Below are 26,293 nucleotides of genomic sequence, written 5' to 3'. Positions count from 1 at the left end.
ACTTCTTATCTTTCTTCCCAAGAAGTTCCTGTATGAAGTCAGCTTCATAATAATAAAGAAACAAGCCAGCAAGAACATATTAAACGACTTAATTCAGCTAATATTACTGTAGAAATATCCTGTCAGATTAAATTGTAGAAGTAAATTTTGATTTCTGATTCAAGGATTTGTGATCCACAGCCCACCAGGTCTTTGACCTCTTTGATATATGAATGTGTGTTGTTGCATAAATCTAGGTTCATCTGGCCACATTGGTTGTGCATTTTCTAAGAGAGGTCTGCCACATAGTTACTTTCAGAAATATTTGTTGTCTTTTATCTTTTAAAAAAAAAATCCTGTTTATCTGTATTTATTTGTTTTCTGCATTTTACTGATAAATGGACTTAGTTTTTCTGCCAGTTAACATTACATATAGTCTGCAGTTAAAGTTCCTAAAACATTTATTAGATTCATAAAGTAGGCAGAACCCTTACAAATTTTTATACCACTTGCTCGAGAAATTAACTTTATATACTGGTTGGGGTGGTCGTTTGTTAGATCTCCCGTCACATTTTTGTATTTGTTACGACCAGCTAGTTTATTTGAACCTTCTCTTTCTCATCTCAATTGGAGTACTTTGTTTAAGTTAACCTTGAAGCGACATCGACTATGTAATATCTGCACACAACATCAATTTTATTATTGATCTTCATTATTTTTCAACCTTCCCTGAGCAAATCACTTTACCAAAACTTTTCTGTTAGGTATCATTCTGTGAACTTTATTGCAGAACTTCTAGTTTTTCATACATTTATACTGATGATTTATATAATTCCTTTGATGTAGGTATTTTTCTGTCCACTTTCAATGTGGGTGCATCACATTGGTAATGTGTAGCAGACTTTGGAGGTCAGTGGACTTGTAGCAGTTTTGTCTATTGACAATATTTCTGTATATTGAATTAAAAGTTAATAAACCGTACCCTGTAGACTTATATGTTCCAAGTGGTGAATTTGATGTTGGTATTTTCCTAATGAAATCTATTCTTGTTGAGTATTGATTGATTGTTGGTGTGAAGGCCATTTTCAGCTCTATACCCTTTATATCCTTTTTTGGTGGAGGAAGTCAGAGTACATAGAGAGAACCATCAAACTCTGGCAGAAAAATGACAAATAAGATTGGAGTCAATAGCACCTGCCACTTACAAGTTACTGTTTTTCAAGGTTGACAAGAATTTTGCAAAAGGCAAAGAACAAAAACAGATATGCGATGAACAAAAGTTTTATTTCATGTGTTTGTGTCATATCTGTAAAACAGTTTTAACATATATATCTGTAATTTGAACAAGTGTACATAGCTTATTTTATTTATTTTATTTCTCCTACAAACTTGATAAAGACTAAATATAAATATATAAATTTAGAAATATAAAGTGAAAATGTGAAAATTAATAAGACAAAATTCTTAACATAGTTGAAAAAAAAATGCCAAAAAGACCTCAATGAAAGATATATGACTCCCTCATGTTATATAAATATATAAAATTAACATTCCAGATGTGAAAAACTTGACACATTAAAATATTCTTTGTTGTGCAGATCATTATATATATATCATGTATTACTTTTTTCTCTTTTGTAGAATTTCATTCTAATGTGATTGTTTGATTACATATCTAAATCTCATAAGGTTCAATTTATTTAAAGGAACTTTCAGGGTAAAAATAGAAGAATAAATGCCTACACTACCTGAGAAGATTGTAGACCTTTCTATTTTTATTTGCAAAATTTCAATGTGAATAATCTTTTCTACAGTTATATTTAAAGAATAGCAATACATCAAAAGTGTGCCATACTTGATGGAAAGAAAAAATATATGAGTAGAAATGGTCTTTGACTTTGGTTTATACAGTAAAGTGAAAAATGTTACATAATTTTTCTATCTCATGACATTTAAAGCTCTAATAATATTTTAAATACAAATGAAACAAAACTTTTGTGTAACATGCAGATCTAAACAACAGTTATAACATTACAACAAGGAGAAATATTCTATCTGTTAAGATTTTATATTAAATAACCAATGTGTCGATACAGATAATTTCTCCTTGTTGTTACGTATATAGGTAACATGGGTATGAAATTTTATCATGAGATCTCCCCTCTACTCATTATATATCATGATATATCCCCTGTACTATGCAACCATTCATCTCTGAGAATTTGCAAGTGAAGCAAGGTTAAAGTAGAAAATATATTATTATTGAGTTTATATTTTTATCTAATTCTTTATCAACTTTAAATCATTATAGTTATTGACAGAATTGTAATTCTTTTATTTACTTTAAAACATTTAAGTTATACATAGATTTGTAACTTCCCAGAAAAAAAATCTCAATAAAACAAGAACTGTATACTTAAAAGGTTATAAACTTTATTATACATGACCTTAAAAAGTCGCTAAAAAATTTGCATAGGTTGGAATACTGACCAGTCAAAATCCTAAATATGCATATAATTCTAATGAAAAAGAAAGTAAAAACATAGCTGCTCAAAAGATATGACAACAAATTCCCAGAGATGAACATAAATGTGACAGCTGATGAAAGGCATCCAAACTTAACAACTGCAATTTATTGCACTAAATGAACACTGTACTACTGAAACAATGGAATGATCTATTGGTTCAACCTATTCAGAACCATGAGGTCAAGGTCACATACCTTGTGTTACCATGGAAGCAATATATTACCTTATTGACATACCTGAAGATACAATCAACTTTTGGTAACTTCTAAGTAAAAGAGAATTGTCTCAACTTTTAGGATTATTCTGAATTTCAGTTTCCACAGTAACCCTTGACCTCATGACACTATGACCTTTAACATTACAACCTATTTCCCACAACCTTTAATTACATGTATATGCAATAAATATTTTCTGTGTCAAACATGACTACAGATTACAATATAATTTACAGCTGTTATCATGTATAATACCATGAGGATTGTGTGTCCATTTCTTCTTTATTTACATATACAAAATAAATTTACTAGTAACAAAAAAAATCCAGAAATTTGTGTAAAGCATAATAAAACAACTGTTTTCTACAAAACATTATTTTTTTCCTCAAGAAAACATGAAACTTCTGATTTTTCAGACTTGTGTGATTTATTCACAATTCTTTTGGCAGTAATAGTCAGTATATTTAAAAAAATTAATGAGACATTTTTTTGACTGTAGAAAATTGCTTCAAAATAGTTCAACATGTTTAAATATTAATAAATTTTAATAATATTGCACATACCAATATCTGATTACACCATCTCATTAGTTTACAAAAATGTATACTATTACAACTTTTAAATTTACATAAAATTGATTATTTTGTCAGGAGTACTGAATAATGGCCATCCTAATATTTCTTACCTATAACATGATCTTACTTAGATCTTTACATTTTTTTCAAGACATTCAAGATTATGATCTTGACCTAAGAAATTTCAGAGAACCATGATAATTTTGACTATAAACATGACATAATAATTAAAAAATTTACATAAAAACAGATGTAGAAATTTAAAATTTGAGATTAAAAACTCCCCTGAATAACAGTGCTCATTCAACCAGAGCCATTATAGTTTTTATTATTATGAATTATACTTGAAAGTAAATGATATTTATGAAAACATGAGATTTTCGATTCCTAAAAAAATTAAATGTAAAACTGTTCTATTTGAAATCTGTGCAAGAAAAAAAGTGTAAATGGGAATTTTTTCGAAAGATTCTTTTTCACAGATTTCTACATTTGTTAACAGGATAATTTCTTTAAATGTAAATATATATTCCATTCAATACAGACAAAATAAATATTGATAACAATGCAGTATTCACATTGTAAATAATGAAAGAAAATTTCCTGTTTGATAAAAACAAAATAATGCAGTTGCGTAAATTGATCATCATAGATTAAAGCTTAACTATTATGAATTGATAAATAAATAGAATGTTTTGGATTTCTGATTCTAAATTTGAGATCATAAAATAAGGATTTCTATTCTTTTTCTTGTCATCAATAAATGCATAAAATTTTGAAATCATAAATTCACTTGGCAGTATAAAATTTTATTTAGAAATCACCATAAATTGTTACATTGGTTAACTGTTTCTGTATTACTAACCAGAATAAATAATGTAATTATGATAAAGGGAATGTTAATAATAGTAAAATACAAATCAAAGGAATGTATTGAAATTCTTCTACAAATTATTTTTTCAAAGGAAGACCAGCTCCCGGTCTGTAACTATCTCACAACCCGGGTTGTTTTTTAAATTTTATAATTCGAAATTTGTTACATGATGCTAGAAAAATTATCATAAATTTAAATTTCCAACCATTTGTTTTAGTAACAAATAGCATCTTGTAAATTATTTCTCTCTATATAAAAAACAAAACAATAAATACGTATGATCACAGAGCACTTTAAAAATCAACAGAAACAACATAGATACTAAAAACAGAACTCTTCAGGGAAGAAGATAAATAAACATAATTTCTGAAAAGCTTCTTAAAAACGCAGCTTTTGTTCCCAACACCAAATTACTGTGTGTCTTTTTGGTCTTCTGTAGGACCTTTAGAAACTGGAGTTTCTTCATTAAAGAGAGGATTCCTAACCTCCATTTCTCCAGTCTGAAAAATAAACAGTCAAGTTATCTCCCTTGGCATGTAAATTTTAATATTCTAAACTGGCTCAAGTATTTTTTACCAGACAACTTGTATCTGTCATTCTTTCAATATTGACATTACCATTTACTAAGCAACAAAGGATTAATCTTCATTGCTTTAAATATCCAAATTCTTAATATTTTGGTTAAAATCACCCGATTGTAGAATACTTCATTTTTCAGACCCACACACAAAGATCCTTAGAAGTCTATAGATATTTTATAATGGCTGACAGGATTTGTGGTAAATCACATGCAAATAAATGATGTCACAATAATACCTATTCCATGACAATATCTGTGATCGAATGTCACGATGATACCTATCACCAGAGGATTCATGTGATCTACTCTAATCTTTAATTCCATTTTATTTAACATGTTCATGTCAATATGCTTATCCATTTGTAATAATGAAAATATGGGTTTATATCAAGTTTCTCTATGATCATGATAATAGCTTTAACCTACTTATTTTTCTGTAAATACAGAAATAGATCAGGTTTCAAAAAAAAAAAATATTGTTTATTTGTAATTTACTTCTTTTTCATAATATTATATCAAGAATATCACTGCTGTAATTTTTTTATTATCCCATTATAAATAAGTTAAGGTCTATATAGCCTGGTAGCTTGTGCTTCCTTTTACATATAGTGTCTCTTATGGAGCAACATATATTGTTAATCCATAGATTTCTAGTCTGCCCTCCCCCTTTTTTTCTCAAAATCTTGGATCTACATCTACATGTACATGTGTGTATAACTTACGGGTGCCAGACCAGGACATTCATACACAGTATAATCTCCTTCCTCATTTTCTTCTTCAGACTCATCTTCAGATGCATCATGTTTCATCTCACCATTGGCTCTGTTATAAATAGAAATAAATAATACATTACTTAGGCTATCATGAGAAGGTAAACTATTTTGACTTTCATTTTGAAAGCCTACTGTGATACTTCTTATGTCTTCATTGGCTCTGTTATAAATAGAATTAATAATACATTACTTGGGTTATCATGAGAAGGTAAACTATTTTGACTGTCATTTTCAAAGTCGACCATGATAATTAAAACATGTCTTCATATTAACCTCCTGCACCTTTTAACTTGTAGAGTTTTTTATCATGTCAGACATATGAATAAAAGGTAAAGTGAGGTATATGTTTATGCATGATTTGATTACCTGTCAGAGGCTTTCTTTGTTTGTGTAAGAATTAAAACTTAAGTATTAAAGATAACTAAGTTTTGGCTATCAAACATTTATTTTTTCAAAATACATATATACATGTAGTTGATACTTATAGATTATTGTTGACCATCTCAATCAGACTGATTTTTTCACTTGAGCCGGTACAGCAAAAGTGAGAAAAGCAATCGAGTTGAGATGACCAATAATAATCTGTTTATCATTATTTTACCTATGACAACTTGGTCAATTTTATTGTCAATTTCATTGACAACGCCACAGGCGCCCTTAGTTTCTAGTAATAATTTTTCATATCACTTGACTCTGCTGAGAAAAGAAATTATCAGTCAGCAAAATCAAAGGAATATTTCATAAAATAATGATTATATTTTGTACATGATCGTAACATGTGTATCTTATATCATTAATCCACAGTTTCTTTGATTTCCCAATAGACCTATAACAGGCAATAAAACAGAAATCTTTAGCAAGAAATTTCTTTGCCAATACTAAACTTCCAAGGCAAAACAAATCTTAGTATACACATATTAGCTATTTATGCTTGCTATGTACCTACTTCCCCCTTTTGTGCATTATATTTCATCTTTTGTATGAAAATCTAGGTTTAATATTGCATGTATCATGTGTATTGGGAATTATAATTGGTTTATTTTGATAACTTTATCATGAAGACACTCCTTGACACTTTACTATAATCCCTTAAGCACTTAGGATTGAAGTGAGAAAAGTAAAACGTAATTATCTTGTCTGAAGATGATAAAATCAATGATTCTCAAAGGCGCTACTCTCAATTCTTTTAAGGTGTTAAATAGTTTTTTTAATTTACCATGTTTCTTTGTCTATACATGTATTTCTTATCATGTGATTTGCTGATTGCTTGATCATTGCAGAGTTTTACATTTACAAGCACTGATAGGCCAAACAAAATATACTGTTATGTCAAATCAGTCAGCCTAATTTCAAATCCTTATATTTTTCAATTTTACATATACTTTTACCGCAAGACTTACTTTACTTTTGCTATCATCCGTTGATTTTTTTTCGTTTTATTTTAATTTCTCTTGTAGTCTTACTTTTTCATTGTTATAATCTGTTGATTTTCTTTTTGATTTTTTTTTAAATGTTTGTATTTAAAGGTGAATTAACTGACAAATGCATGTTTGTATGTATGTATGTTAATAGGAAAATTTTATTTCTTTAATCTGCTTTTATGAATATTTGAATAAAATTTTTAAAAAATGCATAGCTTATCCCTATAAGGCCTTACTTTTCCATGGCTATCATCTGCTGTTTTTGATGTTGATAATGATACATCTGAGCACTCTGTGCTAATTTTCTATCTCCTGGACCGGACCCTAATCTTTCTTTTGTTGGTCCAGTAACCCCATATGCTGGATAGTCTACTTCACTAGCAGCTTTTATATTTTTATTCAATCTGCAATAAATATATGATATCAAATATAGACCTTGCCAAGTTCAGACTGTACAGTCAATTTCGATACAACTATAAATATAGTATCAATAAAATATTCATCTCATAAAAAAAATGTCTGATATTCCTACATCCTTCAAGACAGATATTTGCAATAATTCAAATCTTTATGTTCCAGAATGAATTCAAACCATAAGGCATCTATACAAAACATATTGATTGTTAAGCTTGTTTAACAGGCAATACAAAAAATAGCCAATAGATTGTGATATTTCTCTACAGAAGGACTTTTTATAGTTTTAGGAATATCAATTTTATGATTTTGAAACAACAACATATAATTAGAAACCATTCATTTTTGTGATTAAATCATTTCATCCTATCATAGCTAAAATATCATTTTTATTAACAGACAGAACATAAATCTTGAAGCTAAAAAAACATGCTCAATAATAAAGCATTCTTGAGACCTGCAACCAAAGAAGTTGTTTTGGTTTGTCTTTTTTAACTTTGGGTTTGGTATTTTCTAATAGGTATTTTCATAACAACTATTACAATTAAAAGTTATTAGACTTATAAATGATTTTTACTATAAGTATATATTCACAAAATGGTTAATGATAAACTTAGGATTAGTGACTTAATAAAGCCTTTAAACCCAAATATATGGAGAACATGTGGTTTGCTAACATCCACTTCATGTGATTTTTGGTGGAAAGTTGATTACTTTTATATTAGTCTCTAAACATTAATGCACAAAAGAATCAGTAGAATAAAATATATTTAAACTAAGAATCAGTACATCACGATTCCACTATAGGCCACTCTGTATATGCTTTATGTTAAAGCGTTGTTTTTGATGACATCATGGGTTCAATAACCAGGAACATTGTTCTATTGAACAATAAAAAGACCAATCATTGGAGTGAGTTCTTGAAGGGAACTTTTGAGAGTGCTTAAGAACCTAAATAATAAATCTAAACACTTCAAATGTTCCTGTTTGTCTGTTCTTCATAATAATCATTGCTTATAGAAGTTTTTGTTGCTGTCTTCTATTGATCATACAATCATTGAACATATTATCGGAAAAACAACTGTAATTGATATTGGCATTAATCTTCCTTTAATTAAAAATGAATAAATACTAGCGTTAACACGATATAGTATTGAATTTCTGTTAGATAACTCATGTAAGACTTCGTGATTTGAAATTTAAAGACTAAAGAAAACATGTCAATGGTTACATACAGGAAGGATTTTAATTTAATCAACACTCAATATGTTATTGTTTTATTTATAGGTAGACTTTGAAACTTTGCCCAGTGAAGTTGTCAACTAATTATTTCAGCTTTATTTCACTTGGCAATGATCAAAACCCTTTTTTTTTTTAACTACTGGTACTTTTTTCTTAATAAACCAGTTTCATCCCTGTTTTCTTGACAAACATGTGTTTCAAGTTGTAAAGTGTTATTTTGCCGTGAAATGAAATAGTTCAGGAATAGTTATGCTTTAAAAAGTCTGTATGAACTTGTGTACATGTAGACCGCTTGTTTTCACAAATGTCACAGGGTATAAAATGCTCTACATTGAGCATGTTGACAATTGAAATTCATTGTCAAAAGATCTTATTGTGGCAAACTGGGGGAAGATTTTGAGGTCACAGCATGGATACCTTTTTACATGTATTATTTAATGTAATATTCTTTGAATAATATGTAAAACAAGATATTTAGGAATAATAATATCCCAGTGATCTTATGGTTGAAAATTTAAATCTGCTCTTAATTTCTACTAGCTATTTTACAATGTAGTAAAGGAACATTTAATACAATCTGGCAATAATTCATTTAAATCACGTTTCATTTTTCTTTATTTTTTTAAAGATTTATTTACATAATAATAAACATTAGCCATTGAAATGTTTTAATTCAATTCAGATCATAGGATTATCCTGTACAACTGATCTGTTGTAACAATAGTATGGAGACTAAACTCAGAAAACTGCGCTATCAAATATAAATTGCTACAGGGTACATCTTTAAACATGACAATATGCGTAAATTACATTTAAACATTAAAATAAATATTTATTTAGGTCAGTTGTGGGAGGATTTAAATATTTTAAAAATAATCAATACACAGACAATAGAAAATATCTGTGTATTGAAAATAACTAATTACAGAGACTGATACCAGAGAAATTGTTGAATAAGCATTATACAAGTATTGGTTTTCAAGCTTTTGAGATTGTTTCATTCAAAGTTCAAACGATTATTCAATTTCCTGAACATTAATAAACAGTTTTGTGAATATCAGTTGTCCATTCATATCTGTACTGCAAATATTCTTCATTTGATTTGTAAAAGCATTTTCTCTTCACTTGTTATATTCTATATATGGGTTCCCTTGGGAGCTCAATCAATCAGCCACATAATAAGAACAAACATCAGATAGTAAGAATATCAATGAACAATTACCAATGGCAATGTTGTTAAACTTTCATACCTGAACAGGTGGGATGGTGTATAAAGTAATCTGTTGCCATAACAACTATTGAAACACCTGTCATACATCAATATATCTTAATAGATGAAAAATAGGGACAAATTACAGGTGATAATTAATATCCAATTGTTTGTTGTCTTTAGGTAAAATAATAAAATGATCAATTTTCACCTGGTGATTCGCAAAAAACAACGAGATTATTTTCCATGGAAATGATTAACCTATAAACTCTTACAGCTTTATAACAAAAATATTGAAATAAGATTTGATCAGTATTTAAGATAAGTATGCAAAAGTCAGAGATTAGTATAGCCTTAAAGTTAGAAGGCAATTGACACATTCAGAATGAAAATTAAGCCAACAAATTCAGGATAAAAATTAAGAGTTTTGAAAAAAACAAAATCTCAAAGTATTATTTTCTCAAAAATACCTTTAAACTCCTATAGTACTGAAATAATATACAGTATGAACGTTTTAATTGTTCTAAAGAAGCCTTAATTCTTTAGTATTTATTATTCAAGCTCCCAACAAAGTATTATATTCCAATAGCCAATCGAGGTGGATTCAGGGGAGGATACATCCCCCCTTTTTTTTAGAAAGTATAAATCTTTAGCATAAAATTGTTATTTTTTTCATATATCTTCAGTTTTAAGCAAATACCAACTTCATAATGCTGGATCCTCCCCATATTCATGCAATTTAAAAGTTAACCTGTTGGTGACCTTCTGCTGTTGTTTTTTATTTGGTCGGGTTGTTGTCTCTTTGACACATTCCCCATTTCCATTCTCAATTTTATAACTTAAGCGTTTAGAAGAAGTCCCTAATTCTAAAGTATTCAAGTTCTCAAAAGAAGCCTTATATTCCAACAGTACAGAAAAAATATACTTAAGCCAAGCACTCCTGTAATATGTAAGTTAAGCTTATTAAAGTAGTCTAGGGATAGATTATTTTCTCAGTGGTTGGGAAGATAAGTAATAATATCTTATCTGACAAATGTCATAACAGCCCTGGTTAGTAGATTGACTGTTTGATCTTACTGTCTAGAGATTGCAGTCTTGTGCTCTTTCATATTCAGATCAACTTCTAATTAAATCATTGACATTTGTCTGACAGAAAGGGAGCTTTGTTCATATTGTACTTAGCTCTGCTAAATTTCATGGACAATTAGATGTTCCAAAGCAAATTCAGCATGTATGTTTTCCCCAATGTTATGTAATATTCTGTCCTTCCTTAACATACAGTAAAAATACATTTTCCTAAAATTTGAATACAACAAAATATGGGATGTGTGTTTATGAGACAGTAACCTAACAGTACAAAACTAATATTCTGTGGATAATATAGCCTTCAACAATGTCAATGGACAGGTCATTATGTCAAGCTCTAAATGTCAAAAATCTTCAAAAATTATATCTAAATAATCTTCTACTCGTGAGGGCCTTAACTTCTCATGCAATAAAAACACATCATCTACCCAGATTCTGATTGGTGCAATTTAAAACAGGGAATTGATATGGTTGCAGCTTACTTTACTTTAAATTCAGAATCTTTTGCATGAATTTATTAATGTAATTGTTGAACAATGGAGGAAAGTGAGATTTATAGCTGTGGAACCGTAGCTCTTAGGTCCTTATGCTATTTTTTGACTATTTGCGGACCTATGGTTCAGCAGCTATGAGATTTATTGCTATGAATTCAGAAATTCACCATACAAATAATGCCACATATTAAGAATTTAATTTATGATATATACATATACTTCAAAATGAGTTTTCATTTTTTTTTAAACCTTCAAATATCTGTTCCCAATTTTCAAAAAAATTAAAATATCACAAAATTTTTGAATTTACAGTAAATGATACAGGTAAACACTGAGTTGTACTGATTAATCTATTTGATGAGTTTTCATTGATAAGACATTCAGGGTTTATTTAGCTATTATAGATCTTCTGGTTAGTGGAAGATAAGGACTGTATTAATATTGTAATGAAAAGTACTAAATGAAACTGGTTAATAATGGTTTCTATACTCTGAATAACAAAATGCTACCTGTACATTCAAAATGTTTGTTTTTGGAAGATAATTTTATTCCAGTAATATAAGTACTGAATGAAACTGGTCAATAATTGTTTTTATTGTATAGTAATATAATATTTCCAACAGAAAGTAACCAAAAGTTAGCGTGCAATAAATTCTATTATTGCACTATTGCACTAGTGCAATAAATCTTCAAAATTCATGACGTCATCAATGACAAAATATTAGTTTAAACCAATTTTTACTTTCAAATATTATATTGCTATACAATAAAAGGGTTATTGCATGAATATTGGGGAATATTGTCCCTCGTAGAACATATATTGCACTCGCAAGCTCGTGCAATATAAAATTCTACTCGGGACAATATTTTCCAATATTCATGCAATAACCCTATACTCTCATGTCTTCTGTAATTTATTTAACAAAGTGTTAGAAGAAAGATCTAGATATCTACTCAATAACAAATGTCATTCTATTTTATCTTCTATTTTCTGACAGATGTTTTTACTTTTTTGCATGGTTTTCTATCACTTCCTGCACTTAATTATTTTAGCACATATTTAGAAATAGGTTACAAGATCAAATTATATATATATTGATGTCAGTGAGTTTTTTTATAAAAGTAATCAATATGTACATTTATGTATCTATACAAATTATCTATTTACATGTTAAGCAAGCTGAGAATACCATAATTTCATTGTGTTTCTGAAACAGTTTAGTTTTTTTCTTATATTAAATAAGCAATAAGACTTATAAGAATTCATAATAAATAAACCTACTGGTGATATTGATGTTATTTTTTCTCATTATTCTAAATTTGGAAATTAATGTATCTCCCTTAGAAAATGTAAATCACAACTAATAATGACTAAAAGTCAAATTTATTGAAGCAAACTCAAACAGATCTTTCATCTAAACATGCACAATTCAAATAAAAATGTCATTAAAGTCAAGTCACATATTCTCGTCAATAAAAGCATTGCATTAGTTTTCTAAATTTACAGTTTACATGTTGAATTTTATCATTGAAAAAGACGAGATAAAAATCATTGATATATGAAGAACATATCCATGAAATGATGTGAAATTGCCCACTTCTCTGGATAAAATCTGAAGGCAAACAGGTCCTACCAATGAAAATCCGGACAATAAACAGCCTATGGGGTATCATGATTTATAAACCATCTAAATTTGAATGATTCATTAAATAGCATTTAGTTTCTTATTTCTTTCTTATATCAAAACGAAAAGAATGTATGAAATGCCATTTTGATATTAAATGATCATTAACAAATAATCTTCTTCTTTGAAATATTGAACCCAATATAAAATGTTATCATGAATACTTAGAGAAAATAGGTTGCCTACAATACAAGAATTCTCCTCAGGAAATAACATTATTAAACATGTTGAACTCTAAATTGAATCTCAACAATACACAAGTCAACAAAATAGATACATTGCTGTTCAAACTGTTATGATATTACAATGGTCAATCAAAGATCAGCATTCAAAACAAAAACTGACCATCAAAAAGAGAGTAACAAATCTCAATCAGCAGAAGTTGTATGATTGCTAATGAGGCAACTATCTTGTATGCAACTTAAAGTTACTGCATGGCCTTCAATGATGAGTAAAACCCAATAGAGTAAGCAACAACCAAAAACGGCCCAGACATATCAAAACCCAAACAAGAAAACAAGAAAACCGACAGCCTGACTTTTTGACACAATAATAAAGAAAATTTATATGATATAATATCAAAAGTTTGACCATTATCAGTCTGAGGTCTCACAGCAACTGTCCAGCATTACTTCAATAACAAGGAAGCTAGTAACAATTGTTTTAATTATCAAACTACCATCAAAACCAGAAGACGCATCTATTGTTGTAACACTTACCTATACCAACATACACCTGCCATTATAAGGCCGACAAAACCAGCCAAACTGCATACTGCTACAATCACTGTAAATGTAGAAAAATATTCTGTCAACAACTAATTTGATTTGTAATTATGATACAAAGAATTAAAATCAGTTTATCAATTGAATGTAAAGTTGTTGTCTATAACATTAAACAGGCTGCAGTTTGTATGTATGTCACTACTCTGATACCCCAGACTACTAAAATTGTATTTGACTATTCGGACTTTCAAGTTTTTGCAAAACTTTGTTATGCCACATAAGAAAAATGTCAAAGTATTGGACTTCCTACTAGTAGTTAAAAAAGATTTTGTTGCAGACTGCAGTCCTTTATGTTCCTACATAGAAAATGAAACGGTGCTTTGCAGTTTGCTTTTGCGTCATTTGGCATTTCATTTGCGCAAAAAAAATCTTTCATTTGCGCCACAAACTATATATTTCATTTGCGCCAATAATAAAACCTTTCATTTGGGCCAATATTACAGGTAAATACGCATGATACAGGTAAATACATGTATTAATAAAAAAAAAAAAATTTTGTTCAAAAAACACTTTAAATAAAGCAGACAGAGCTTGTTAGTCAAAACATATTCCTTGAAAATCAGTCATCACAATCCAAAAGTAAACCTTTCAATGAGTTTTTTTTAGACTACACTTTCTGCTGGTTTGCCCCATGGTTTTGTTTGATCAAAGTTTTGATAATTGTTTTGTAGTCCATATCAGTTGTTATTCTGCCTTAACAAGTTATTCTACCTTTGAGAGTTTTTTGGGACACCTAAATGACTTGTCTCAATATTCCAGAACATATGATGAGACTTATTTCCTTGATTTGTCTCTGAATTAACATTGTCCATCTTGACACATCTCAAATGTGAACACTATAGACCTAAACCTAAGTGACTCTCAGTTTTGTATTAGAAATGAGAATATGATTGAACTGAATCAATTATCCAGGGGTAATACTTTGAGACTACTTTTATTGAAGTCTCAGTAATACTGTATAAACAAATCTTTAATATTCACGAATAAGCGATGAATATTCCTTTCCTTTTATATAATTACCTCCATTATGGTCAGTTTTTTTCAGTTGTCAGGGTCATCTTAATATGCAGGTTTAACTTAGTCTAATACAAGAGGATGAAACAAGAGTTCATACAATAAGACACTTCACTTGCTGCAAAACAGGACTTTTTTAAAAGAAGAATGAAAACTGAAATCAAACCTATTACAGTTTCTGTATGATTTGACCTTACAAAAAAATTGACATGACCACTGGAGAAATTATGTAAGATAAACATATGCTAAACATGGTTTATATGAATAATTAAAAGGAAGTATTGAGTATGAGACAGCAGTCCAAGAACATGTATTAACAAAACTGATAAATTGGATCAATGCATGGTCAAATATAGATCTGTGCAAGCAGTTATTGAACTATTGTCCGTATGTTTATTCTGGACCTGAGGTAGTGGAGGGGTTGAGGTAGTGGAGGGGCCGGTGTCTGAGACATTAGTCCACATTACCAATACTTACATATAAAATATAGATCTGTGCCAGCAGTTAATGAACTATTGTCCATATGATTATTCTGAACCTGAGGTAGAGGAGGGGCCGGTGTCTGAGACATTAGTCCACATTACCAATACTTACATATAAAATATAGATCTGTGCCAGCAGTTAATGAACTATTGTCCGTATGTTTATTCTGAACCTGAGGTAGTGGAGGGGCTGGTGTCTCATTTTGTTGTGTAGTTTTGGCTGTTGTCGACTTTGAAGTTTTTTCAGTATCGTCTGGTTCAATGGCATCTTTTTCTATAGACTGTAATCTTTTGTCTTCGCCAACAACTTCTTGCCAGTCCGATGCTGAAGTAGAAACAATAACAATTTATCAACCATAACAAGTTAATAACATTTCTTTCTGATCAAAACTTTAGATATATATACATGTAGTGATGTAAGGCCAATTCCTGTAAATTTAAGTAAATTACAGGGTCAATATATCTGAAAACAGTTAAAACCACTAGAATTTGAAAACTGCTTTTTTACATGTTTTTAAAAATTATGTATTGAAGCCATCATTGCTCATTGGGTTCTTTTTATGGTCTAAATTAAGTTAATGTCTACTAATATTTGATTGTTTTCTTAACATTTGGCATTTAGTAAATATTGCACACATCAAGTATTGCGTATTTTCGTTCCCATATTTATTTCTATATAAACACATTTCATTTAACTAAAAGAGGATATCTGAGTGATTGTATCATACCAGACTTTTAATGGACACTTAATCATATATCAAATTCATTTCCAGCATTAGTTTCAAGAATAGAACAACACTTTACAGTGCCATTCCCTTTTAACTTGTTGCTATGCAAAACATCAGATGGAAGTTTGAAATATATTTTGTACTTTATCTTCTTGGGAAACTATCAGCATGATCAGAGACGTTCATGACCCCAAAATGTAATCAAAATTGAAATGTTTACCAAATAGAAACACAATCCAATAAACAATTTGACACAAAGGAAGCCTTCTAAGAGATGTTTACAATACATGGAAATGTACCTTTTAAACTACATTAGGTAACTTTATATGTAGATCAATCAAAATGTGATTATAGGAAGGAAAATCTCATTTTTCATATCCCAATTAAACATTTTTAAAAAGGTTATATGAAATTGAACATGTTGAATGTGAAACGGTCAATGACCATGGCAATGTATAAATATACTAAACATGCAGATTGGTGGAAATAATGGTTAGTCACCATAAAAATAGAAATTTGTATAACAATGTATAAGCAGCAAAACTGTTGCATGTAATATAATGAGCATGTAAAAAAACACCCAATTAATGCTGGACCATACAAATCTTCCTTTACAAATATAATTACAAGTCAATGTCCATAGAAATGTGAAAAGGACAAACAGGACAAATACAGGTAATGGTCAAGGGCCATAGATGAAAATAAATAATAATCCAAATTTGATGTTGATTCTAACAAAGGAATTGATGAAGCGTTCAATGACCTAAGTTACTCTGACATCTAAAGGTTATTAACTTTCTCCATTGGATGTCAGAGTGATTTAAAACCAATAATATCTTAGTATGTATAAACCTTTCATGGATCATGATTCTTAGCCTTTAAGGTTTATACAATATAATATCATATTCTGGTATATAAATATAAAATAAACACAATTTAGTACAAAATACATGAAGGGGTTCAGGGCATCGAGAATACAATTCTTACTATTTCATTTTTGGGGTCCTTTACAGCTTGCTTTCCTGTGTGAGTCAAGGCTCAGTGTTGAAGGCTGTATTATGGTTTACTTTTACAACTTTACTAGATAGATGTTGTGTCATTGGCACTCATATCCTCTTATATCAGTATACTGTCCCAAGTCAGGAGCCTGTAATTCAGTGGTTGTTGTTTAAGTGTTACAAATTTGTTTTTTGTTCATTTTTTGTACACATATAAGGCTGTTTGTTTTTGTTTGAATTGTTTTACATTGTCATTTCGGGGCCTTTTATAGCTAACTATGCGGTATGGGGTTTGCTCATTGTTAAAGGTTGTACAGTGACTTACTAGTTGTTAATATCTATGTCATTTTGGTTTCTTGGTGCGAGTTGTAATTTAGTAAATTCATTATATATCGAAACTTACCATGTTTACGAGGCTCGTGAAATTTCTTTTCAAATCGTTGCTTTAAAATATTGTCCTGATTATCAATGGACTCATGTCTGGCCAGGAAACGAAGTTTTCTTATAAGTTCTGCATATTCATTATATTCTTCTGCTGCAAAATAAAAATGTTCTATTGAAAAATATACTTCATACATGTACTGTACATGTATACATGTATTTTAAAGAGTTGAATGCTGTACATGTCTTGTGAAAGCTATTAAAACAAATTGAAAGCAATGGACCATTATAACATTTTGCATGAAAACAGAAAGCTGTTTTTTGCTTGTGTTGATCACTTGCTTCATTTTGTGTAAACTTGCAAAATCCAAAACAATGAAATCTGATATCTAAAAAGATTTTCTCAACAAAACCATATGCTACTGCTAGTAACATTGTGAAACATTGTAAAACTTTTAACCAAAAACTTGGACAATAATTGTCAAGCAAGAATAAATCAACATCATCAACATTTCATGTGAAATCAATTATGATTGATGAAACTATTGTTCAGAGATATAAAAGACATTTGTACATTTATGATTTAAATTTTGAAAAATGTCCATGTAAACATAACAAATATTGCTGTTTTAATTTATTCACATTTTTTTATATTTACATGAATAATCTGTATACATATCTTAGTAAAACTTTGTTACATTTATTGGAGTAGAGGCTTGTTAAATTTCTGTGTTGTTTGTTTCATGAAAAGAGTAAATGGAGAACACAGATGATGCCCTGCTTGCAAATAACATAATAAAGGCGCAGGACTCAAAATAAGTAAAAGTGACACCATCCTAATTTCAAACATAATCTGTATTTTGTGGGTATATAACCATATATGAAGCCTGGTGTATTTTAAAATGTTTCATAACATTTGGAAGGGGCAAATGTATTTAACTAATTTTAGGATGTATGCATGTATAGATGGAAAAGGGTAACACTTTATACTCCCATAAAAATAGGAATGCATATATGTACAGTACATTTGCTTTTAATACTTGTTGTAATTAATGCAATGTACAGCTAATTATAACATTATTATTTATACCATTCATTAATTGGCATATCAAATTGTCCTATAATCATATTTACAACAAAAGCCTGAACAATGGTTTACATCAATGTATATTGATTGAACAAATCATGCCCTACTGACTAGTATAGTCTAAATTATAAAGCAATTGATGATAAAGCCTAACTGCCCTCAATTCATTATATATGTATTTCAATGCTTGGGCGTACCATACCAAGTATAGACTTATTTTTCATGGAGACCCTACATTATGTATCATTGGAATTTGTTGTATAAAATGGTACGACAAGCTTCACAATTCCTAATTAGATCAATCTAATTGAAAATAGAACTTTGATTGCTCCCCATTTTCTGATATTTGTGACATATTAGACAAGGGGCGGCGGTAAAAGATTGAATATGGTAATGAAATAAATTTGTCTATTAGAACACTTAGTTTTAAACAGTTATCTCTTTGCCACATGTCGAGACCATTTCCCTTTTCTTAAAGACATAATAAGACTACCAAGATGCCTTAATTTTTAGTGTACTTGTGTTGTTGGGTTGGTGTTGCATACTCATTACCCTGTCTTATTTCATTTGTCTGAAAAGTTTGAATGACAAAGGAGTTATCCAGCATACCATGTATACAGAGGGTGTTCTGAATGGAAATCGTATTTAACAGGAGTAGACGGAAATAGATTTATTGCACAGGAAATCAATGGGAAGATTTGTCACAGAAGCCATGATCATTTTATTTATTATCATATTAGATACAATTCAATAAGTATTTACTATTAAAACCAAGACTTCTTTTCTGGAGCAAGTAAGGAGTGATGAAAGCCATTCTTTCAACATTTTATGGAAGCATTCAAAGGTTTAGAGCTAAATTGATGCATAGAAGTACATCAGTTTCTTTGTAAATGTAATATCGATGCAACATTTCCATATCAATCATTTAATTGAATCTAATTAATACAACTTTATCGATCTGTCATAGTTAAAATCTCAGTAGTTATGAAAGCATGAATAAGTCTTCTGTTCAAATTTGAAAGAAAAACATCCCATGAATACCTGAATTACATCAATCAGCAGGCAATGATACAGAAATCAATCATAGATATTAATCTTTTTATTTTTATCAAAACGTCAGCCAAGATGAAATTCAATTTTATTGAAAACCAAAAATAGCTTGAAATCTCTTATGTAGGCAACACTACATCTATAGCCAAAGTTCTCTAGTCTGTGTATGAAAGGAAATAAGCTATAGACCATATATATATACATATATATAAGAAAAGTAAATATGTCATATATTTACTTTTCCTTTTAGAACGCAAATGAAATCAAGAGTGCTACATTTGCAAGATCTATTGCTGTATTGAAAACATTTTACAAGAGGATATGTATACAGATTCATTTAAATAAATTACATCAACATTTATAAAGATGATTTCACTCACCAGGCTTACAGGAAATATATTTTCATTTAATCTGACCATGAAATAGCAATAAATGTATGTGGTAAATGTTCAATAAATCTAGGTTTTATTGTGTGTATTGCTACAGTAAAATGATGTCAAGTCTCAACTTGTCCTGAATGCTGATACATGTACCTATATACTGTTAACTAATGTAAAAGGCCTTCCTGTAATTGCCAGGATGTAATATTACAGCAGTAAAATAATGTGAGACTACCATAATACACAGGTATAGTAGTCTCAGGCAATTGCATAATGCACTTCATTATGTTCAGCTAATCTTTTTATGAAATCTGACACTATATGTAAACTCAGAAAGCCAGATTTATCTGTTGATCATATAGATCATCATATATGCTACTTTCTGGTGTACCCCAAGACAGTATAATGCTTGATTGCCCTTACTAAAGTAAACATAATAAGTTCTTTTTCCATATATGTATCTATGTAAGATCATATATACTAGATGTAGTGTTGTTGCAGTCTCATGACACGTTTTGACTTATAAATTACGGTACAATTTATAAGAAGCCACAGATTAAATCTACTCATGCCACAAAGCTGTGATAGAACTTAGGAATTGTTTGAGCAGGGTGATACATGCATGTAGGAATAGTAAAATAAATCATCATTATTTCCAACTATTTAAGACTGTTAACTTAGTTTATACAGATCCATACCACAAATGTGCATTTAACAACCAGATTTTCGAAGAATGGCATATAATTTGTAAAATCAATACAAATTACCATACATTCTAACCTAACAGGACAAGCCAAGAATAAACCTTTGGATATAGTGCATCTTATTCAGCAGTAACTTCTTTGCCATATATAACTTTCAGAACACTAAGTAATATTGACCGATTTACAGAAATCGAAAACTATCTTTACTTGCAAGATATTAAATAAAGGAAATTATTGACTACATTTCACAGCTTTGACGTCACAAATATCCTAGAAATGGATGTCCTTGTTTAAAAAAATATCAATTTTCACATAAAAAGATTTTTGAGATAGAGGACGGTGTTAAATCAATGAAGTGTCTTAGTTAATGAAATCTATCATCAGCTGTTAATTGATAACAGTGTTTACTTACACCACAGCAAGATGTTCAGATGATGATCAATAAACCCATATAATAGCATATTCCCTAGACTCACAGATTTCTCAATGGAAATTGAATTTGTCACGCTTTCCATATTCAGATTTTAAGTAGTATTCAGAACAGCAATGAACAGTAGTGGGTATAAATCTGAAAGTCAATGCAACTTTCTGTTTTGTCTTATGTTGTTGGAATATATATATATCATTATATTGTCTCTTTTTAACTTAAACTATGGTTTATATCTTATCTTCTTTTATTCAAATGGACATTAGGCAACCAATCATAAGAATGTATTATTTCTGCCATATATAATCAATGATAACTTCTGTGGTATAAATATATGGGTGAACTGTCACTACTAAAATGGGTACCATACATTTATAGTACTACTGCTGTCAGAGACAGTCTGTCTGTCTGTCTTGGTACCATCCACTTGGTATTGAAATGACTGAAATCGTACATTTAAACTGTAAATCATCAGTCAACATGTACATGTATAAAATGCATGCTTTTTTTCTATAAAGTAGCAATTAACCTTCTGACTTCTTTTCATTACAATTATTTGATTTCAAGACCAATAACTTCTGATTTCTGTGAAACCCTGTTAATACTGTCCACCCACGTAATATAAATTATGGCAAAATCAATGATCAAGTTCTCCTTTAATCATTCACAAGTTCCATTAGTGAAACAAATAACTTATGATTACAGGATAATACAATTAGCTCTGCTGACTTTCTGATCAGTCTATACAATAACTATACAGCAAATCCTACGATCTAAGACAATAACTATACAGTAAAACCTATGATCTAAGACAATATAACTATACAGTAAAACGTATGATCAAAGACAATATAACTACACAGTAAATCCTATGATCAAAGACATTACATTAAACTATACAGTAAAACCTATGAGCTAAGACAAAATAACTATACAGTAAAACCTATAAGCTAAGACAATATAACTATACAGTAAAACCTAAGAGCTAAGAAAATAACTATACAGTAAAACCTATGAGCTAAGAAAATAACTATCATACTATACTGTCAAACCTATGAGCTAAGATAATATAACTATACAGAAAAACCTATGAGCTAAGACAACAACTATACAGTAAAACCTACATGTATGAGCTAAGACAATAACTATACAGTAAAACCTATGAGCTAAGACAATAACTACAATTAAATAACACAGAAAAAAACATCAAATATAATCATTAATTAAATAGCAGTGAAGTTCAAAATTGTAACAGGAATTTATCTTTAAAAATAATTTAAAAGGACAAAAGATATACATGATATATGTACATGTACACAGAGAAGTGATGAAGATATCTGCAAACTATAAAAGCCTACAGAAAACTGTTCTCCCACCATTTCTAGTTAAACATCAGCTTATTTGTATTTCTAACAAACTCAATTATGGGACCAACGTTACACTTAATATATATATATATGTTGTGAACAAGTTGTAATGTTGTACAAATTATAATTATGTGTACAGATTTTTTGTACATTTTATCAGTGTTCTATGAACCGCTTAACACATAGGCTAGCACACAGTCTTTTGTTTCGCATATTTCCACAACTACAAAATGTACATGATACAGTCGATTACGTTACTGAGCATTGAAACAAAAACATCAAAAGAACACATACATGACATAACGACTTTTTAATTTTGGTATAAGGAGAAAAATATAAAATTCAAATTTAAACCATTCAGGTATCCTCTCATTTCCCGTTTCAGGACAAAAACAATACCACTAAATGTTTGGTTGAAGTATATACAATTGAATGTAAGACTTCAAACTGATACATTTTAGAAGATAAACTTTATTGTATCACCTGGTGCAAGAAGCTACATGTACATGTAAAAAAACTTCTAACTTGTACAAAAAACCCTGTACAAATAATAATTTATACAAACATATATATATATATGTCTGCAGCAGAATGTTTATGTACAAACATATTTAATGCTTACAGTAACTGAAGGCCTTATATTTATGTTAATGTATGTATTACAATATTTTCACTATGAAAAAATATCAAACAGCAAAGATACATGTACAGGAACAGAACAAGAGTTATAAAGAGTCTGCATCGCCTACATTTTTTTCATTTTTATTTTTTTGGTACCTTTGTGCATTTTCAACATACAAAATTTAGACCCTCTCCAACATTGTAGACTAGAAAATAATTCATAACCAAAATCATTATTGTTTATCTGGTATTGTTGATATATTCTTCTGTCCTTTCTCTCTAAAATACATCTTCTCTAGTTTCTGCCCAATTTAAGAAAAAAAACCAGTAACCTTTTCAAGATATCTATAATTTCTATTTCATATATGTATTTAAAATAAAAGAGTCAACTGATTACCAGTACCCATTTAAAGATCTTTGGTCTTGCTGATGATCAAAGATCAGCTGTATAGTTTCTATCTATCCATAATTTTCAAGACACATGTACAAGGTACACCAGGGGTTCAAATTAACATTTGGTACTGAAAGGTCCAGGACCTTTGACCCTCCAAACTGAAAGGTCCACAACCTAAATTCCAGGTCCTACTTTTACTTCAAATATTTCATAACTCAGTAAGATACAAAATTAATGCTCTTAAACATGACATTTTAATGCAATAAATGGATTAAACTTTTACTGGAGGCAACTTTTATCACGTTTAAGTGAAGTAACAAACTTATTTTGCAGCCGAAAGTTAGGCTGATGTACATTTTCTAGTAACAAGCACAGGAACTTGCGGAAGTGCACAAAGTGATAAAAAGTTGTATTTTTATTAAATAACCTGTCACACGTGCACACCGCAAAGACAATGCTTCATCCTCTTTTCTTAAGAAAATGAATCGTTTATGTCTGAATTTCTTTAATTATCAATAAAAAATTGATGTTTCATCCACTTGGTAAAAATTTTAAATGTCCGATGACAGAAGCGACTGAAAGCAAGTATCTTAACAACAGGGTGACTTTTGGGGGTCAGGGAAAGCGAAGTGACGGTTGGGAAAGGGACTTCTTCACCCAAGTCGCCCGGTACGTGAGCCCTACCTTTTGGTATTAGGTAAGCGTATTTCATTGTCAGTTTCATGGTTGTTCATGAAAAATGTAATTGTCTTGTATATATTATGAATTCAAGTGATCTTTTTTTTTTTGTATTGGGAAGGGTGTCCTTGTGGATGGGTCTGTTGTTTCAATGATTGGTAATTAATAACTAACTAGAACACACTCGCAAAACTGCGGGCATCTAGAGCTTGGTTGAAAGTATGTAAACTGTTGTAGGAAGTTTTGTAAAAGATTTTGTATGGAGAATTTCAGAAAAGGTATCAAAAGTCATAGGTACTTGGAGACAGGACAATTTTTTAAAGCTCTCTACCTTTTCTCCAAAGTCTGATATTTTTTTTTTCTGTTAAATTCCATAATTTCGCATTTCTGTCATTTGTCTGTACATGTATACTATGAAACTGTGTTTGTATTATCTTTCATTATTTGCTGGTGTGTTTTTGTATATGCGCCTTTTTGTGTTTCTTTGGTTCTTATAACATGACTCTGTACTTTAGAATATCCCGTCAGTATGTTATTGTTCTAAAATATGTCATTTATAGGATATATTTCTTTTATGAATTAGAAAATACGTTGAACCACAAATGACAAAATTATTCAAACGAGTAGTGGAATGTACTATTTGTGGATTCTTATAAAATTGAGAATGGAAATGGGGAATGTGCCAAAGAGACAACAGCCCGACCATGTAGGAGACAACAGCAGAAGGTCACCAACAGGTAATCAATGCAACAGGTAATCAATGCAACAGGAAATTCTCGCACCCGGACGCATCTATAAATTCCATAGAACTTTTGGACTATTTTAATTTTTAAATCTCGGTCTATTACTGAAATTAATTCTTACGTACTTTTGATTTTTTAACCCTGTATGCTAACATTGCCCATGTGAAATTTTAAAATTGTTTGTATAAACATTGGACGACAAAAATATGTGACGTATAAAATTTTCTGCATCATACACGCGAATCGATGAATGTGTTTGTAAATAAATGTTTTTGTGTTCTGTAAAAATTGTTCCTTTTAAAATCGTTACACGATGATGACTGCTGTACCCATATTTTGACTATTTTATTTATTATGTTTGTTTAGTTCACACATCACTGTAAATATTTGATGAGACTGTCAACAAAGTGAGAGGTTTGGCGCTATAAAACCAGGTTTAATTTCACCATTTTCTAAATTTGAAAATGCCTGTACCAAGTCAGGAATATGACAGTTCTTGTCCATTCGTTTTTGATGTGTTGTCGTTTGATTTTGCCATGTGATTATGGACTTTCTGACTGGATTTTCCTCTGAGTTCAGTATTTTCCTGACTTTACTTTTTACATGTTTTTTATATATTATAAATAGTGTATTTGCACTATCGGACGACTTTTTTTGTTAATTTTTCTCCCAAAATAACTCAATCTGAATAATCATCAGAATAGATGACAAATGCGACTATGCATGGTACCTAGGGTTCGGTACCTATAGAACACAAAGGCACGACGATTAATTTTTTGTGGAAGGAGGAGAAGTGACACATAAAATGAGGTCTTCTCGTTTAATAGTATAGATTATGCCATGATTATCTCAGGGCTCACACTACTTCAGCTCGATTTTAATGGTCCACTAGAGCTTGTGTTGCTTTGTTACATTGTATCATATCCATATACAATGTACATTTTTTGTAAATAACTTTTGTATCCTTCATTTAGAACAAGAATTTGTAAGGTCTTACTATACAAATCACATATGTCTTTATACTATGCAATTATTCATAATTACTTACTAGGGAAAGTGAACAAGAAAACGTTGTTGGTGTTTAAACATTTCAAGTTATCTAAGTGTTTTTGTGTTCATGTGTGTTTACAAATTATCCTACGAAAACAGCTGAATAAAACAAAAGTACAAACCTGTTTGGTGCGAATTTAAGCTTTCAAACAGATTCCCTGGCAGTATCAGAAGAATTCCGATCAAAATTAATCCAAGAGCCATTTGGCGTTTATGTTAAAAAGTGATATATGGCTACATATTTATAATATTTCTCTGTTGGAAAACATAACCGTGTTCTAGTTTTGCCTCAACAAATTATCGACCACGTTCGAGATCTTGACGTCACAGA

General features: G+C 29.9%; 1 protein-coding gene across 1 annotated transcript; it reads right to left on the bottom strand.

Annotated features, from left to right (window-relative positions):
* Positions 1-1,244: 1,244 nt before the first annotated feature.
* LOC143063234 (uncharacterized) lies at positions 1,245-26,293 on the bottom strand. The gene is made up of 7 exons (XM_076235240.1): positions 26,085-26,293; positions 17,484-17,615; positions 15,467-15,679; positions 13,793-13,859; positions 7,179-7,346; positions 5,471-5,570; positions 1,245-4,668 (listed from the first exon to the last, which is right to left on the bottom strand). Exons 1-7 carry the CDS (start codon positions 26,164-26,166, stop codon positions 4,579-4,581), a joined length of 852 nt encoding a protein of 283 aa, XP_076091355.1. The 5' UTR covers positions 26,167-26,293; the 3' UTR covers positions 1,245-4,578.

This window comes from Mytilus galloprovincialis, chromosome 2 (genome assembly GCF_965363235.1).
Source record: "Mytilus galloprovincialis chromosome 2, xbMytGall1.hap1.1, whole genome shotgun sequence".
Taxonomy (NCBI): Eukaryota; Metazoa; Mollusca; class Bivalvia; order Mytilida; family Mytilidae; genus Mytilus; species Mytilus galloprovincialis.
Note: the sequence above shows the minus strand (reverse complement) of the source record. Positions and strands in the feature narration are given on the sequence as shown.

What these genes read in the sequence shown, in the direction of transcription:
- LOC143063234 (XM_076235240.1), bottom strand. Translation starts at nt 26,166, where the DNA reads ATGGCTCTTGGATTAATTTTGATCGGAATTCTTCTGATACTGCCAGGG. An exon ending in TCACGAGCCTCGTAAACATG is followed by an intron (nt 15,680 to 17,483) that starts GTAAGTTTCGAT and finishes TTTCTACTTCAG; the next exon opens with CATCGGACTGGCAAGAAGTT. An exon ending in GCAGGTGTATGTTGGTATAG is followed by an intron (nt 7,347 to 13,792) that starts GTAAGTGTTACA and finishes TATTTATTGCAG; the next exon opens with ATTGAATAAAAATATAAAAG.